Genomic DNA, 18,631 nt, shown 5'->3' with positions numbered 1-18,631 from the left:
CTGAAGGGAATTCAGTTCAAGCAAATGTTTATCCACCATTTTTGCGCTCTCAGTACATCTCTAATTTCTCTGTCATTCAGTGTGTGGTAGGTGTTCGTACAAGGCATCAAAACTAGTTCAGGACAGATTTAACTTTCAGGCCAAGGTCCAGGTTAATTCTTGGGCAAGTTAGACACTTCGGTCACAGGATTAAGACATTCTGACACGTCATAATTGTCCTTCTGCCTTGCATTACAACAAATGGGTTTAGTTAGTTACAACACAGGAAAGTGAACTGGAAGGAAATAGGCTCCTACTCCCTGAATAATATTGCTAAGTTACATGTTGGGTGACAAGTCATGTTTGTTGATCAAGGAGGACTTCCTTCTAGATGTAATTAAGCAATTCCCAAGGGTGTCTTTTAGCTCCTTCATGCAATGAGTTGCTGCTGCCTCTTTCACGAGTTAAGATTACCTCATTCCCGGAGGGCACCTGAAACTTAACTTCACCTTTAAATAATAAATGTATCTTAAACAGAAGCTCTGACGAATTAATGCTGAATCCTATTGGAATTCACCAAAAGGCAAGTTACGGACACCATTTTTTCGGGATGAGCCTTCTAGTAAGTAAGTGTCAGCTGACGTAGTAAGAATGATTTTTCCTCAAAAAAATGCACTGGCATATTTTGCCCCACATGGGATGGGAACTGTTCAGCAAGGACTGTACCACACGTCAAAATAGGTCTTGCCAACCTTCTGTTCAGCTGTGTGAGACTTTACCAAGCTGTTGCTGGAAATACAGTTATTCCATGGAAAGACAAAGTAAATAAATAAATAAATAAATAAAAAATAAGGTTATGTCAATGACTTGGGAAGAAGGATTTCCCCCCTTCTACTATGTGCTTCCAGCCATTTGCAATAAGCCAGATGTGGACTTTTAGCTTTGGAAGATGCATCATAGCATCATTCCTGGGGGTTTTTTAGTGCACAGCTACGTACGTGTGTGTGTGTGTGTAAAACTGTTCCCCCAGTTTTGAATGTCTGGTCATTTTTAGGTGTTGCTGTAATTTGCCCATAAGTTTGCAGAGCAAGAAATGTTTAGGGGTGCCATAGCTGTCAGATGACACAGACTCACTCACTGGTAAACTACATTTTAGGCATTACTGTAATATAAACAAATCATAAGGTTGTGTCAATGATCTGGGAAGAAGGATTTCCCCCCTCCTACTATGTGCTTCCAGTCATTTGCAATAAGCCAGATGTGGAGTTTTAGCTTCAATAGATAACAGTGAAATCTGAGCTCCTCATCAGATCCCGGGGCAAGACCCCTGGATTAATGTAACAGCTAACTGTGCTTGCTGGGCTCATAAATACATGACCTCCCGAATGTCACCAACATGTTTACAGTCTTAGCTTCTCCTTTCCTGTAAAAATTTTGCAATTATGGAGAGCGTGAGCCTGCAGATGTAAAAAAAACCCTGCACAGTCATCTTAAAATACAGGGCCCACACTGCTTAATAGCAAATACTGCTGATGGTGCAGATTGATCGTGCTAATGCTGTTGGCGAGTGTTAGAATAGGTGACGTAGTTTCATAAAGGGAGCATTAGAGGTCTAATAAAAAGCTATGCCACTGAACGGAGCAGCAAGAGGCACTAAGATCCCACGAACTAGCCTGAGCAGGGAGTTAGCTGGAGACAGTACATGAACTCGAGGGACAAAGCTGCCCTCTGCTTCACCTGTTCACCCAGACTGGCTTCACTGAAACCAAGGGCAGAATCTGATAAATGGCGTCACCCCCTTTAGCCTGATGCAGACAGGCCAAACCCTATGTGCACTATACGGCTCTGCTCCTGCCCTCATTACACCAGGGGTACAAGGTCTGCCTCTCTGCACTGCAAGGCAGCCTATCTTCGTGTAATTACATATTCATCCCGTGGTAAAATGACTTGTGTGTAAGGAAATACTTCTCCAAACTGACCCCAGAGCTCTCCTCACTCCCCCGAGAGACGTGAGACTTTGCTCAGGGTTGACACCGATTCTGGAATTGAAGGAGTTTGAAAGACACAAACGCCAGCAGGATTCTGGGCTGACCTGTGTCTTCATTCCCCCCTCAAGCTCAGAAATAATAAGACTGGGCATATTTCAGACCCCCCAGGCTGGTGGCCGTGCCCAGTTTCCGTCCCCTTCCCCTCCCACAGGGCGACTCACTGGCTAGGACAGGGGTGGCCAAACTTCCTGACCCTCACAGCCGCATGTGACAATCTTCAGAAGCCCAGGAGCCAGGTCGCTCCTGCCGGGGCCCAGCGCTGCACCCCCCAGGAGGCGCCTGTCAGGGCTTGGGGCTTCAGCCCGGAGGGGAGGGGAGGGGAGGGTTCAGCAGGCGTGCTGAAGCCCCAAGACCCCCCCACCTCTCCGCTGGGTAGAAGCCAGAGGTGACACAGGAGGGCACGTGGGGGTCACATGCCCCCCCCCCCCACTCTTGCCAGGGTTTCCTGACTCTGCTCGGTCACATGGTGCCACCGGGTGCCCTCCCTGCAGGGCAGCGGCTGGAACCAGCGAGCTGGGCGCTGTGGCCTGGCAAGAGGCTGCTGCAAACAGCGGGGCGCTGCAGGGACACCCGCTGCCTTCCCCCGCGGAGCCAAAGCAGCGGCCCCTCCCTGCCGCTTCCCGCTGTTTGCCGCGAGCTCTCCGCTTGCAGCCAGCACCTGGGAGCGCAGGGAGGGGCCCCGAGGGTAAGACAGCGCTGGCAGAAGCCCCTCGCCCACCCCACCGCAGGGCAGAAGGCCTGTCCAGTCCGGTAGGCACGGAGTGAGTGGGCACGGGGAGGGGGCCTCTACCGAGCCTTTCTATCTCGCGGGTCAGCCCCGTGTGGCCCCCCTGGGCTCCGAGAACACGCGCAGCTCAAAGCCCCCCGCGCACGCTCCTCCCCTGGCTCCCCCTCTGCTGCTCGGCCGGCCCGTGCGGGACCCGGCGGGCTCCGCTCTCCTGCGGCGGGCGCTGGCCCGGCTGAGCGGCAGCGGGGCGCTGGCTGCAGGGATGGGAGCCGGGAGCTGCGGCCGCACCGCTCGGGGACTTCCGGGCGGGGATCCCGGCCCCCGGGCCGGTCCCCGAGCCCAGCCCTTGGCGCGGGGCCGGGGCAGGCGGAGCCCGGCTGAAGCGGGTTTCTCCGGCCGCTCCGCCCCCTCTGCCCCGGGAATTTCCCGGCCGGGTCCCCGCGGGGATAAAAGCGACTGCGGGGCGCTGCGGTGGCTCAGAGCTGAGCCGAGCCCAGCAGCCCAGCACCAGCCTCCGCCGCCAGCCCGGACCATGAGCCGCCCCCGGAGCTTCGCCCTCGGCCGCCCCCTGCTGCTGCTGCTGCTCGTGGCGGCCTGCGCCGCGCTCTGCCGGGGTACGGGGCTCGCTGCGCCGGGCTGGCCTTGGGATCCGGGCTGGGGGAGTCTCGCTTCCCACTGGGCCTTGGAAGGACGGCTGGGACCCAGGTGTCCGAGAGCCGGCCGGATGCGGAGGGTGTCCGGGGTGGGTGGATGGGACCCAGGTGTCCGAGAGCCGGCCGGATGCGGAGGGTGTCCGGGGTGGGTGGATGGGACCCAGGTGTCCGAGAGCCGGCCGGATGCGGAGGGTGTCCGGGGTGGGTGGATGGGCCCCAGGTGTCCGAGAGCCGGCCGGATGCGGAGGGTGTCCGGGGTGGGTGGATGGGCCCCAGGTGTCCGAGAGCCGGCCGGATGCGGAGGTGTCCCGGGGGGATGGATCGGGCCCAGGGTGTGGGACGAGGGGTGTCCCCGGCCGCCCCCCTGCAGAGTATCTGGCCGCCGGCAGGAGCTGAGTCTTTCTCCCCCTCCCCTGACAGGGGCCCCCATGGCCGGCGAGCTGCGGTGCCAATGCGTGCAGACCGTCTCCGCGGTGATCGCCCCGAAGCGCATCGCCCTCGTGGAGCTGATCCCCGAGGGGCCCCACTGCGGGGTGCCAGAAGTCATGTAAGTGTCCGGGCCCTGCTGCCCCCTCCCAGCCCGCGCCCCCTCCCCGCCAGCCCCGCGCTCACCCCGCTCTCCCCTCTGCCTCCCCGCAGAGCCACCACGAAGCAAGGCAAGAAAATCTGTCTGGAGCCCAGCGCGCCCTGGGTCAAGCTGATCCTCACCAAGATCCTGAGCAGGTACCTGCCCTGGGCCTGCGGCTGTTGGTGTTGGGCCAGCCCTGGTGCCCGCTGTCCCGGCTCACGGGAGCGTGGGCGGCAGACTCAGGCTGAAGCAGGGCTCCGGGTTGCGGGGACAAGGGGCGAGATGGGCCACTGAGTCTTAACCAGTGGATCCTTCTGATTACAATCCGCTGGCCCAGCTGGCCCCATCAGTCCGGCTCCGTTATCGGGGGAAAAACTAAGCCCAGGTGTCATGTAGATAGAGGAGTGTAAATAAGTGTCTGTACTCTTTGCCCTTAAACAGGGCTGCTACCTGTGGCTGGTGGGGTCCCTGCCACTAAATGCCATTGATCGGAGCTGGATCAGCACTGGCCGCTCTTCCTTGTGACACACCCAGCTCCCGGGGGGCAGGCCCAGGCTAGTGCGCAGGGAATGCAAGCTCCGAGCCTGCAGAGGGGGAAGGCCAGAGCAGAAATGAGTCCAGCTGAGGTCTGTCCGGATGTCACTTGTAACGTGCTTTCTGTTGTCTGCCTCTTGCAGTAAATCTAATAAGCTGTGAGGGGAGAAGAGGAAATGAACAAGGAACGACAACACCAACTACCTGTGTGCACAAGGGGAACCCAGGGCGAGAGAGAATGGGGACCTGCGGCTGGACAACTAGCCAGGGCGAACTCTCTTCTTTTGAAGATCTGATAGAGCAGCCCCCGCTCCCTTCAACTTCAATGGTTCCACAAAGTTCTTACAACCTGTGCTTATTTATGTATTTATTAATACAGCTCTGTATAGCTCTTCAACAGCTAGGTATTTTTGTTCAGCACCTTAGATCTTTCTGATCACCTGAAGGGACAATGCGGCAGTGGTGGCTCAAGAGATGGCTTGTTGTTAATGGAGTCCACATTCTCAATAAGCCATCACCTCAGATACTCTGAGCAGCTCAAGATGGATAGTACTGTGAAGCTGGGCCTTTCACACTGGGGATGTGCAGGATGCCTGCTGGCTTGTGAATAACCAGAGCTTTGGATTCTGGAGTTGCCAAGCATTTAGCCTTTGTGCCCACAACTATGTAGGATTACAAAACGAAATCCCATTGGAACAAGCACAGTAACTTGCTCCTGTCCTGAAATGTGTTGCCAAGACACATGCCCCTGGGACACACAATCATTGCTTGGTTAGGCGAAACAGACTAGCAGCTATTCTCCTTTCCTAGAAAAGCAATCTTTGTGAAAATGTGGCTTCCATCACTAGCTGAAGTTTCTGCATACTCTTTAGGGCTCTCTTTTGATGAGTGTTCAATTATTTCTATGCAATTTAAATATTTGCTATTTATGCTGAAGGTTTAAGAACAGTAATGTTCTGAACATCCTTGGACATTTTATGTCTTCATGGTATGACACACTGTCATGTTTTGTGTAGAAGTGGTATTGCAAATTGTACGGTACTAAAACGCAGTAATTGTAATAATGGCGGGAGTTACGCATTAAATAAATATTTTCTGATGAAAAGTGGTTGAGTCTTCTACTCAGTTAAGTGTTCATGTACATGTATGTGTCACAGTGAGACCCCTGGAAAAGTGTGGTCTGGGTGGGAATTGGTAGAAGATACTGTCAAAGTTTGACTCAGACTCACAATTTATCAGACCACTCTGTTTTATTAGCAAAGCTGCTCTGCTAATACATTTAGAAGTGAGCCCCCCGAGTGGGGCTTGTGTCTTTTAATTTATACAGTTTTTTGGAGAACAAGTTACAGAGAAGTTACAGACAAAAGAAGAAAAAGATTTTAGTCACCACCCTTCGAGATCCCTGAGACCAGTCACGTATCTTCAATTACCTGCCACCCCATATCTATCTCCTTTAACAGCTTCCAGTTAACTTAACTAATTGCCCTTCACACCTTCCATTCTGATACCTGCTTCTTAGAGGTTCTGGCTCTATCTTAATTGCTTCTCCATTCAAAAGCGAACTGTCCCTACGTGTGCTCCCTCAGATACTTTGTAACATGTTTTGGCATGCCCTCTCATGTACAATGTATCCAGCATGTCCCCTTGTACAATGTTATACTTCCACAATACACACCTGCCTTCAAGCTTCCTCCCCTGCCCTATTTTATTGAATGTTTGTCTGCTTTTAACAGACTCTTGGGTCCAGTTGCAATAGATAAACTCCTCATCTGCAGACCTCATTGTGAAGGGAAATTCAGCCTCGGAAAGTGGTTTGTGGCTATGAAAGCTGCGAGGTCTTGCACATTTGCTTAACTTTCCATGAGATGACTCGTGCTTAAAGCACCCTGCAAGATCAGGCACATAATGATTCGTTGCTGCTATAGGAAACAAGACAGCTCCAAGGAAAAAGCCTAGAAGACACTTGCTTTATATATAAAGTAATTTTCAGGGCATGTGCAATGCTCTAGCTCTAAAAAAAAAAAAGGAGGGGGAGCATTTGTCGAAATTTGTAAAAGTGCAGTATCCCTCTATCTAGTTACATCCTAACTGTTAGACCTATAGGCACAGATTCACTACATTGTCCACGGACATATAATTTAGTGGGTGGAAAGACCAACTGCTGCTTCCTTATGGAATTTGGGCTGGACCACACACCATGGGGGCCCTATCTTGCTCCCACTGAAGCAAATGAGAGGCTTGCTGCTTCCTTATATTAGCCTGTGAGATGGTGGGGTATCAAGCCTTACAACCTGATGCACGCAGGACCCGACTACAAGTGTGAGGTTTGGGCTGGGTCTGAACTTGCCAACCCGAGACTTTCAGGCTTAGGGCCCGCAGGCCACTTCCCAGTGCTGAATAGCCCCAGCACTGCTGGGTTTGCTGCGTCAGTTATTACAGGGGGAAAATTGCTGGAGCCTCGGTACCTCTTTCAGTACAAATTAAGCACTGCCTCGGCCTTGCTGTGCTGAGCACCCAGGTGTGAGTGACTCTCACTTCGCAGCCCCACCAGTGCAGGGCAGAGGCTGCCCGCAAGAGTAGGGCCCACCGTTTGGGCTGGTCTCCCTGCCCTGCAAATCAGCCCCAGTGAACCCTTAGAGCCACACACCACAGTCATGTGATCCAGGCTACAACCTACAGGCAAGTTCCCCTCCTTGAGCTGCTTTGTAGTTATTCCTCTGTGTCCCTACCCTGGAGAGCAACCCTGCCTCCGCAGGATGCAGCCAACTTCTCAGGCTCAGAGAGGATAAATTCTAGTGACTGGTGTGGGCTTCTTTCCAATGACCACTGGCTTTTCTGTAGGTGACATACTTTTAGGATCCACTATTGTAACATAAGAACATTCATATTGGGTCAGACCAAAGGTCCACCTAGCCCAGAGTCCTGTCCTCCGACAGTGGCCAATGCCAGGTGCCAATAGGGAATGAACAGAACAGGTAATCATCAAGCTTGGCTTAACAGTGAAATCCTTGCTGATCTTAAACATAAAAAAGAAGCTTACAAGAAGTGGAAGATTGGACAAATGATCAGGGAAGAGTATAAAAATATTGCTCGGGCATGCAGGAGTGAAATCAGGAGGGCCAAATCCCACCTGGAGGTGCAGCTAGCAAGAGATGTTAAGAGTAACAAGAAGGGTTTCTTCAGGTATGTGGGCAACAAGAAGAAAGCCAAGGAAAGTGTGGGCCCCTTACTGAATGGGGGAGGCAAGCTAGTGACAGAAGATGTGGAAAAAGCTAATGTACTCAATGCTTTTTTTTTGCCTCTATCTTCATGAAGAAGGTCAGCTCCCAGACTGCTGCACTGGGCAGCACAGCATGGGGAGGACGTGACCAGCCCCCTGTGGAGAAAGAAGTGGTTCGGGACTATTTAGAAAAGCTGGATGAGCACAAGTCCATGGGGCCAGATGCGCTGCATCCAAGAGTGCTAAAGGAGTTGGTGGATGTGATTGCAGAGCCATTGGCCATTATCTTTGAAAACTCATGGTGATAGGGGGAAGTCCCGGACGACTGGAAAAAGGCTAATGTAGTGCCCATCTTTAAAAAAGGGAAGGAGGAGGATCCTGGGAACTACAGGCCAGTCAGCCTCACCTCAGTCCCTGGAAAAATCATGGAGCAGGTCCTCAAGGAATCAATTCTGATGCACTTAGAGGAGAGGAAAGTGATCAGGAACAGTCAGCATGGATTCACCAAGGGCAAGTCATGCCTGACTAATCTAATTGCCTTCTATGATGAGATAACTGGCTCTGTGGATGAGGGGAAAGCGGTGGACATCTTGTTCCTTGACTTTAGCAAAGCTTTTGACACAGTCTCCCACAGTATTCTTGACAGTACGTTACAGAAGTATGGTCTGGATGAATGGACGAGACGGTGGATAGAAAGCGGGCTAGATTGTCGGGCTGAACGGGGAGTGATCAATGGCTCCATGTCTACTTGGCAGCCGGTATCAAGTGGAGTGCCCCAAGGGTCGGTCCTCAGGCCGGTTTTGTTCAATATCTTCATTAATGATCTGGAGGATGGCATGGATTGCACCCTCCGCAAGTTTGCAGATGACACTAAACTGGGAGGAGAGGTAGATACGCTGGAGGGTAGGGATAGGATACAGAGGGCCCTAGATGGGTGAGCATGAGCAGGTTTAACTTGACACACTGAGTAGTTCCATTGAGTCCACTGGGATTAGTCACAGTGCAGAAGATTAAGTCTTTGCAGGATCACAGTCTTAGTCTAATAATTTGGAGACTGAACCATGCCACTGAATGAAGTTTTTCATTTAAACTTCCCACAACTCATGTAAGTCTTATTTTAGGTGAGCTTTGCTTCTTACTGCACCACCATAAAGCAAAATAGGTAATTCAGTGCAGAAGAGAACAGTAATTTAAGGGCTTCAGAACCCTCTCTTTCACTGCTTTGACATACCACCATATTTGTAAGAAAGCTCGGGTCTTGGATCGTGATTCTGTTTGCTATTTCTTCCTCAATAATTATGTGGGCAAAGCCACATTGCAGTGCTGTTGAATGCACACAGTAAAAAGGAGACAGAAACACCACAACACTGGTGGGCAAACACTTTTCACAAAGCGATCACTCCATAGCTGACCTCTCAGTTCTCAGCCTCAAAGGAAACCTGCACAACACCTTCAAAAAGATGAGCCTGAGCGGTTACATTCATCACTTCACTAGAGACTACAAATCACAGTCTTGATGAAGACACTGATTTATTACAATCATTTGCCTTCCTTATGTCCTGTGGTCCCTTACAATATGCAAACTACTGATGCTAAACAATCCTTCCACCTTGTAGTTAACTGTGACACTCTAGTTACCTTTCCCAGACCACTAGAGTTCTGTGTAGCTCAAAAGCTTGTCTCTCACCAACAGAAGTTGGTTCAGTAAAAGATGTTACCTACCCCCCTCCTCTCTCTAATATCCTGGGGCCAACACAGCTACAACACACTGCAAACATGTATTCCCCTGGCATCTTCTTTCATGGTATCTATTCCACCAGTCATGGGCACTGATTCTCTTCTCACTTACACCAGTTTTACATCAGGGTAATTCCACTGACTCTACGAGAGTGACTCCTGAATCACATCCCTCAACAGGGCGTAAGATGACCTCAGGTCCATGCTGTTCAGCTCTCTGTATAGAAAACAGCACCAAGTTCATTCCCTTTCATCATAGTATTTTTCTATTTTCTTAGAGCCAAGAAGGAGTTAAAGCAAGCAGAATATAGCCACTCTGTCCAGTAAAGATAGGACTGGACATTTCTAGGCTCATCAAGGAAACCTGCACACCACTTTCAAAAGACAAGCCTGGGAACTTAAATTCATAACCGCTGGATACTAAAAACCATCCATTTAACAGAGACGCTGGTTTCATGGTCCATTTTACAACAGCTTGGAACCATCCTGCTGCCTAAAATAACTCTCCATAGTCCTAGGACTGCAGAAGTGATATTGCCCACTTCATTTTAAGTCAGCTCGTACAACATGATGCTCAAGGATCTGTCCCACCTTGTGTTTAGCGTGGACACTCTACTTTATTCTCGAGACCCACCGACAGAAGAGCTCGCAGAAGCTCAGAAGCTTGGTCCTTCCACCAACAGACCTTGGTCCAAGAGAAAGCTCTAGCTTTACCAAACTTCTCTCTTTCCTACCCTGGGACCACTGCAGCTACAACAACCCTGCAAACGCCGCACCCGGGCCGTGAGTCTGTGTGGTCTCCAGTGATTCTGAACACGGTTACTCTAATTGCGGGGCAGCCGCGTGTTACCTGTTGCAAAGGAGGAAGCTCGGGCTAACCAACAACACAAACATGCCCCCTTTAGGAAGTCGCAGGGAAGGCACCTGAACTTACCAGAAGTTCAGAAGGCGCTCAGAGCCCTGGTTCAGTCCCCAAGCCGAGCCAGGAAAGCAAAGGTCCCCAGGAGCCTGAGCGTGCGAGAGCCCAGCCTGGCTTCCTTTTGCTTTTGAAACAGCCCAGCCCCCGGGCGGGGTAGGGGGATCCTTCATTGAGCCCGGGCTTGCTTGAGCTGTCAGCGTTGGTGCTCCTTAAAGGGGTAGGACCCCCACCTCTGCCCCGTCCTTCCCAATCCAGTGGTACTAAAGGGTGTGCCTTTACACTGACACCCACAGGCACGTAGGTGGGTCACTAGTAGCTTGCCCTACAGTCTACATGTCTATTCCCAGCACAGTGGCTTAAGCAGAACTAGCAGGGTGATCTGGTGGAACTAGAAATCCGAGCTGCCAGTCCCAGGGCGCACATACCCACTCGGATATTTCAAGCTCTTCCCTTCACAGCGGTGACAGAGCAAACTTTTTTATGGGAGCCGTCTGGTTTCAGGGAATGTATTATCCACACGGTATTTTCCGCGATGTGCAGAAACACCAATGGAATAGCACGGTTGGAAGGGACCTCAGGAGATCATCTAGTCCAACCCCCTGCTCAAAGCAGGACCTATCCCCAATTTTTGGCCCAGATCCCTAAATGGCCCCCTCAAGGAGTGAACTCACATCCCTGGGTTTAGGAGGGCAATGCTCAAACCACTGAGCTATGCTTCCCCCCTACAGGCATGTTATAATTCACACCTTTAGAATGTTAAACAACATTTTGCAGCTGTCCAGACAAATAAGAAAGTGGGGCCATATCGTGAAACCAGCTGTGATTTCAACAAGCAGCGTTGACACCCTTGCCAGTCTAGTCAATATTTTTTAATAAAGGAAATATTTATTTTTTAAAATACCATCATTACTTAAATATTGCATTTTAGTACAGTAGAATTAGCAATGCCATTTATTTTACAGAAACATGACAGTGTGTCATACAGTGAAGACATAAAATGTCCAAGGAAGGATGTTCAGAACATTACTGTTCTTAAACCTTCAGCTTAAATACCAAATATTTAAATTTCATATAAAATACTGAAGAACATTCATATCAAAAGACGGTCTTTTATGGCTATAACAGTTTAGCTACTGCCTGAAAGCCACATTTCCATGAAGATCACTTACCTAGTATCTCCTTATCATAGTTCTGTGAAACAGACTATGAATCAAACAGCTGATTCTGTGTCCAGAGACACGTACCTAGACAAGTTTCAGAGTAATAGCCGTGTTAGTCTGTATTCGCAAAAAGAAAAGGAGTACTTGTGGCACCTTAGAGACTAACCAATTTATTTGAGCATAAGCTTTCCTGAGCTACAGCTCACTTCATCGGATGCATACTATGGAAAGTGTAGAAGATCTTTTTATACCTAGACAACAGATTTCAGGATTGTAGCAAGTTCCTGTACTTGCTCCAGATGGCTTATTTTGTAATCCTGAATATTTGGCAGCTCCAGAATCTGAAGTCCTGGTTATTCACAAGCCAAGCATTGCACACAATGCTACCCATCTTGACCTGCTCAGACTACCAGAGGTGATGGGTAGTTTAGAATGTGTATTGGATTAACAATGAGCCCTCTCTTGACCAACTACTGCTCATAATCACTTCATGTAATCAGACAAATGTGTATAGGGACAACTTCTCCAAAGACTGAGAGTACCTGAATTGTTTGAGTTGTAACAGGTCCCAGGACAGGGGCTTACCCAAAATATCTAGCTGCTGAATAGATTCAATAGTGACACACACTTGAACTAATAAATACATAAATAAGCACAGGTTGTAATAACTTTGTGAACTTTGTTGGAGCTCTGCGGGTCACAAGGAATAGTGGACAGTGATGATACAGGTAGATCAATGGCATTTAGTGGCAGGGACCCCACCAGCCACAGGTTGCAGCCCAGTTTGATGGGTAAGGGTAAGAGTACAGAGATTATATGTAAACTGTTATGCTGGATGACTCTCGGGCTTTCTCACCCCATAATATAGCCTGGGCCACAAGGGCCACTGCGTCATAACCAATGGATAATTCTAATAAAATCTGGACCATTGTCACTGCAACACCCACACCTGCTTCAGACTCAGTCTGCCACTCCCTTGACCCTGGACAGCACATGCAACAGAGCTGGACTGATGGGGCCCTGGCCGCTGGCCCAACATGAACAGCCAAACTCCCAGGGCAGGTACCTGCTCAGGATCTTGGTGACGATCAGCTTGACCCAGGGCACGCTGGGCTCCAGACAGACTTTCTCACTGTCCTTCCTGGTGGCTCTGCGGGGAGGCAAAGGAGAGAGCAGGGTGAGCAGAGGCAGTGTTTTCCCCAGGAATTGAAATTGCGGGGGGGGTGTGTGTTCAAATTTGCAGGGGGTGGGGGTCAGGGCCAATGAGGGGTGAGACCGTGAGGGTGAAGGTGGGCTGTATGGCACCATAGTAAAAACTGAAAAATGTTACATGACCATTTTATTAGATTTTAAAATCCAACACATAAATTAAAGTTGGCTACTCAAGCCTTCTATGAAGCACGACATCTACATCCTTCTTGGTTTCTTGTTATAATTTTGCACAACTCTGTTAATGAACTTCTTGAATGCAATGCATTCATCTTTGGTGGCTTCTCGTGTGTCCGGTACTTCCATTCCTTCCACTGATATGCTCATTAATTCTTTCACATGATCAGGCAGAAGGCAACTTCTTTCAAAACACAAACTTCTATTCAATGATGAAAAAGAACGCTCAGCTGTAGCTGTTGTGACTGGGAGTAGCAAGAGATGAATTCCTACTTCTTTCAGCCCAGGAAATGTAACACAAAGATCGGGTCGAGCCACTAGTGATGATAAAAAAGAAGTTGAAGTCAAATCTTCATTCATTCGTCATACGATATCCCACTCTGTGTTCAAATTCTCTATTCTGTCCTGAGCACATGGCAGCCCCATTGCTGGTAGTCTCTCACTCCACTCAACTGTCGGTGTTTTATAAGACAGGGATCTGTAAAAGGTACGTAGAGGTTGAGCAGAATCTAGAAGTTGCTGTTGTAGATTTTTAAGAATCAAGTCTGTGTGCTTTTTCAGTTGTCTTAACAAACACTTCTTGTCCTCTTCACTTAAGGATTCAATATAAATGCCTTCATTAGTCAACTTCTGGACTGAAGTCTTTGCTTCTTCCAGTACTTTTTCAATGGATAGCTCTCTGATTGATCCAAATGTAGCTTCTATTGCTGGGCAAAGATCTACTACTGTTGTAGAAGATGCCTGGATGGCATTGTTTAATGACCTAAGTGGTTTCAACTGTAGACTTACAAGAGAAAATGGCAATGGTCTTCTCTGAATGTAGTAGCAAAAGTAATCCACCAGCCTCAGCTACTTAGATCCATCCCATCTTGGTAGATACTTTCCAAAGCCAGTAATAATGGCTGGAGTAATTTTAAGACAGCAGCCGAGGATCACTCATGAGAGCGCCAGAGGGTTTTCCCAGGTTGGACTAATTTGAACTTCAGTTCCAGTAGATCTTCTATATTTTCCAAGATATTCAGTCTTTTTGGACTCTTGCTGAAAAAAAGAATATAATGAAGACATTAAATTTATAGCTTTTAAAATGTCTTTTGAAGAGTCTGCAGCTCGTACTAGCGCTAGTTGGAGTAGATGGCCTCTGCAGTGTGTTTAGGAGAGATTAGGGTTACGCTTTTCTCTGAGCAAAACTTGTGCTCCTCCATGTCTTCCAGAGAAGTTTGCAGCCCTGCAGAGCCATCTGTTTGGGACCCCATTGACAAGGATTTAACTCTTCTAAGATGTGGGTAGTCACAGATGCAGCCAATCTGTCTTCTATAAACTTGAACATCTAGAAATGCATCTACTGGACTACCACTGATATCAAGATAATGTACACAATGACTTAATACTTGATGACCATTTGCATTGGTGCATTCATCAGCCATGTAAGAAAATTTTTTGAATGTGGTGAGATAGTTCTTCACTTTTTCAACTGTTGAGTCTTTCATTGTAGCACCACATGCGTCTAGCCCCTCAGTTGAGTTTCTTGCAGAAAGATAGTGAGCCTTTGCTGGTCTTGTTCAGAACCAGTGTTCAACTTCAGGATGAACAAGTGACAATGCACTAAACATTGGCCTCCAGTTTGTAGTGTGCGGTATCTCTTGCTTAAATAGCAAGTAGGATGCCACAGCCACGTTTGTTTGCATGAACGGTGTTGTGTCTCCAGCATTCTTAACAGCCTCCTTAACACTCACCGGTGTTGTCCTTGGTCAGTGGAGACTCAGAGTTCCGAGGTGCTTTCACATGAGTTCACCTCCCAGGTGAGGGGCAAGAAGGCACCTTGCTCATTCCTCCAGCTACTCACTGTTTGCTCTGGCCACTGTTGTTCGTTGCGCCACCGTTCACTCCATCGCTCTGTTGCCCATGGCCCTGCGCCGTCACCTTCTGCTGCCACCTGCCACTGTGACCGCTGTGAGTTGGTCTCTTGAGGTTCCAGCAGCTCTCAGTGATTTCAGCTGAGCTCTCAGCGGGGGAACCTCGCTGCTCGTGCAGGCTGGGCCGTCTCTTCCACAGAAACGCTGTCCCCCAGCAGGTCTAAGCACTTAGACCTGATTCTCAGTGATTTCAGCTGTCGTGATCACTTAACAGAACAAAGACTATCGATGGAGCCTAATCAGCTCTGTCTTTAAACAGGGGAGGGGGCAGGTCAAACTGTACTTGTGACTCAGGAAGACCATCAAGCAAAACACCTGCCCCCACCCCCTCTCTTGATGCCCTCAATCAGCACAGGCTAAGTACAGTTCTACTGCCCTTTACTCTTACAATAAGAACAACACCATTTCTTTACCCCCAGCATTCAAGTGATTTGTAATCCAACCCCAGCCAAAATCTATCGCTTGGGCAACACAGCTCTATTTGCTGGATCCCTAGGTAGATGAGGTGTGAAGGTAAATACAATCTGGTCTGGAAACCTTTCCCCCCAGCCCCCCGTTCATCACTGGCTTTGGGGGAGAGCTCATTTAGACTTTGCTTACAAATCATCATTTGAAATTATGAGGTTGGCCAACATCAGCGAAATGAATGCACTGACATGGTCATAACAACAACAGCTCCCCCGGGAAGCTCCTCCATCTTCCTACTTTTCAAATCTATTATACTTTCTCAGCCACCCCTATTTTATCATACACTGTATATGCTTTTAAAGTGTGTAGCAATGTTTCAATTTCAATTCAAATTTCTAAACAATCAATAAACAGGCAACACTGCATGTAACTAGTTCACAAAACTGGGAGGGGGGTGTTGGGGAAATTCGGGGGGGGGTCTGCTCTCACTGGCACTGCAGCTCGCCTGCCAGGGGAGGGGGAGAAAGACTCAAGCTCCTGCCGCCAGCCAGATACTGTGCAGGGGGGCGTCCCGGGGACATTGCACACCTTGGATCCTTATCCATTCCCCCCAGCCCGGGAACTCCCAGCATCCGGCCGGCTCTCGCACACCTGGGTCCCATCCATCCCCCCCGGGGACTCCCCATATACGGCCTGCTGTCGGACACCTGGGTCCCATTCACCATCCCCCCTCCCCCGGGCACCCCTCGCGTCCGGCCGGCTCTGGGACACCTGGGTCCAGTCCATCCCCGGCCGCTCCCCGCCTTAGGCCTGCTCTCACACACCTGGGTCCCATCCATCCCCCCGGCAGCAGGGACCCTGCTCTGCCCTGAGCTGCGGTTGCTCCCGTGAGGAGCCTGGCTCCCTTATCGGAAAACGCGACGCAGCATTAGCCCCAGCGATCTGCCCCAGCAGCGATCTCTGATGCCAAGCAGTAGGGGCCCTGCTTTCTCGGGGGGTTATCAGCAGGAGCCAGAAGTCTGCAGGCTTACGAAACAGTCGTTGAAAAACGTTCACAATCAAGGGGAAGCAAAGACAGCAACTTGGCAGTTAGCTGTTAAATTAATCCCCTTGGATCTGAGGATGAACTCCCATTTCGCTGCTGACTGTCGGCGCCAAAACTCTGCTTCTGGTTTATTTCATCATAGGGAAAACAAGCCCAGAGACTAAACATTCATGACGTGGGAGGCTCTTGATGAGTTGTTTACACGAGCTAACGTCTACCATGGAACTGAAGAGCGAGTGAGTGAGACCCGCTGTCTCTCCAGTGTGGACACTCCAGTGAGAGCGCTGCGGGACCATTCCCGCTCTGGCGAGCACAGGAGCAAAATAGAGAAGCGCCTCTCGCCCAACCCGGCCCACAACAGAAACGGAGCCCGATTGTGCAGCCCGTAGGCAAACACGCCCTCTGCAGTTGATGGGAGCTTTCCCGCAGGGCTGCGAGATCTAGCCCCATACCACCCAAGCTTCGGAAATAAAACTTTGGCGCAAAGGGGCATCCTCTGGCCAGGACTCCGAAACTGAGGGAGGGCGCTGCGTGGGGGGTGTGGAGCTGGTGTCAAGTTTGCTGCGTCCAGGGGAAGGTGATGTGTGCGGAGCGACAATCCCGTTCCTCCTGCCAGAGCAGCCAGAGCTGGAAGGCCAGGGATGGGCCAGAGCTGGAAAGCCAGGGATGGGGCAGAGCTGGAAAGCCAGGGATGGGGCAGAGCTGGAAAGCCAGGGATGGGGCAGAGCTGGAAGGCCAGGGATGGGGCAGAGCTGGAAAGCCAGGGATGGGGCAGAGCTGGAAAGCCAGGGATGGGCCAGAGCTGTCACCGGCACAAAGAGCCATAAGGATCCGTTTTACATTTAAAACCCATAGTCTTGCGGGAGGTGTTTTCCACTAGTCCCTGAGTTCCCTCTTTCGCCTTCTTTGGCAGGAGGAGAAAAAGTGCCATCATTAAAGGGAGACTTTCGGCCAGCTGATTTTCCGTTTCTTTTCCTTTGTGCAGCAAGTAGGCTGGGCAAATACATTTTCCCCCTTTAAAAATGGCAAACCAAGAGCAGCTCTGTTCTGAGACCCCTGCCTGCGGCAGGTGCAAGGAAGGGCGAAACTCCCTTTCACTTCCGGGGGGCCAGGGTTTCACCCTTGATTTCACTTGGTATTTTAGGTGGACCAGGAACACAGCAACAACTGCTGTGTAAATGTAGCAGGTGTCTATATATGTACCCAGCCTGTATCATGCATAACCTATATCGTGCTGCTCATGAAAGGTTCGGAAGGGTCCCGGCAAGGGTGTCAAAGCTGCTTGTTGAAATCACAGCTGGTTTCACGATATGGCACAACCTTTAGTACCAATGGATTGGGAAGGACGGGGCAGTGGTGGGGGGTCCTACCCCTTTAAGGAGCACCAACGCTGACAGCTCAAGCAAGCCCGGGCTCAATGAAGGATCCCCCTACCCCGCCCGGGGGCTGGGCTGTTTCAAAAGCAAAAGGAAGCCAGGCTGGGCTCTCGCACGCTCAGGCTCCTGGGGACCTTTGCTTTCCTGGCTCGGCTTGGGGACTGAACCAGGGCTCTGAGCGCCTTCTGAACTTCTGGTAAGTTCAGGTGCCTTCCCTGCGACTTCCTAAAGGGGGCATGTTTGTGTTGTTGGTTAGCCCGAGCTTCCTCCTTTGCAACAGGTAACACGCGGCTGCCCCGCAATTAGAGTAACCGTGTTCAGAATCACTGGAGACCACACAGACTCACGGCCCGGGTGCGGCGTTTGCAGGGTTGTTGTAGCTGCAGTGGTCCCAGGGTAGGAAAGAGAGAAGTTTGGTAAAGCTAGAGCTTTCTCTTGGACCAAGGTCTGTTGGTGGAAGGACCAAGCTTCTGAGCTTCTGCGAGCTCTTCTGTCGGTGGGTCTCGAGAATAAAGTAGAGTGTCCACGCTAAACACAAGGTGGGACAGATCCTTGAGCATCATGTTGTACGAGCTGACTTAAAATGAAGTGGGCAATATCACTTCTGCAGTCCTAGGACTATGGAGAGTTATTTTAGGCAGCAGGATGGTTCCAAGCTGTTGTAAAATGGACCATGAAACCAGCGTCTCTGTTAAATGGATGGTTTTTAGTATCCAGCGGTTATGAATTTAAGTTCCCAGGCTTGTCTTTTGAAAGTGGTGTGCAGGTTTCCTTGATGAGCCTAGAAATGTCCAGTCCTATCTTTACTGGACAGAGTGGCTATATTCTGCTTGCTTTAACTCCTTCTTGGCTCTAAGAAAATAGAAAAATACTATGATGAAAGGGAATGAACTTGGTGCTGTTTTCTATACAGAGAGCTGAACAGCATGGACCTGAGGTCATCTTACGCCCTGTTGAG

At 50.0% G+C, this 18,631-nt stretch overlaps 1 protein-coding gene across 2 annotated transcripts; it reads left to right on the top strand.

Annotated features, from left to right (window-relative positions):
- Positions 1–3,233: 3,233 nt before the first annotated feature.
- On the top strand, positions 3,234–5,614 carry LOC144930474 (growth-regulated alpha protein-like). Of its 2 annotated transcripts, XM_078852427.1 has the most exons (4): positions 3,234–3,368; positions 3,828–3,954; positions 4,047–4,130; positions 4,653–5,614. In XM_078852427.1, the coding sequence occupies exons 1-4, from the start codon at positions 3,287–3,289 to the stop codon at positions 4,669–4,671; spliced, it is 312 nt and encodes a 103-aa protein (XP_078708553.1). In that variant the 5' UTR covers positions 3,234–3,286; the 3' UTR covers positions 4,672–5,614. The 2 variants fall into 2 exon arrangements, with proteins under 2 accessions (XP_078708553.1, XP_078708552.1); XM_078852426.1 differs by lacking the exon at positions 3,234–3,368 and having other exon boundaries at positions 3,528–3,954.
- The last annotated feature ends 13,017 nt before the right edge of the window (positions 5,615–18,631 follow it).

This window comes from Lepidochelys kempii, chromosome 4, assembly GCF_965140285.1.
Source record: "Lepidochelys kempii isolate rLepKem1 chromosome 4, rLepKem1.hap1, whole genome shotgun sequence".
In the NCBI taxonomy this organism is placed as follows: domain Eukaryota; kingdom Metazoa; phylum Chordata; order Testudines; family Cheloniidae; genus Lepidochelys; species Lepidochelys kempii.
The sequence above is the reverse complement of the archived record's forward strand: the minus strand, read 5'-3'. Positions and strand labels throughout refer to the sequence as shown.

Excerpts from the sequence above, each read along its gene's own strand:
- LOC144930474 (XM_078852426.1), top strand. The coding sequence starts at position 3,617 with ATGGGCCCCAGGTGTCCGAGAGCCGGCCGGATGCGGAGGGTGTCCGGG. Across the intron at positions 3,955-4,046 it reads TGCGGGGTGCCAGAAGTCAT|AGCCACCACGAAGCAAGGCA; the intron begins GTAAGTGTCCGG and ends GCCTCCCCGCAG.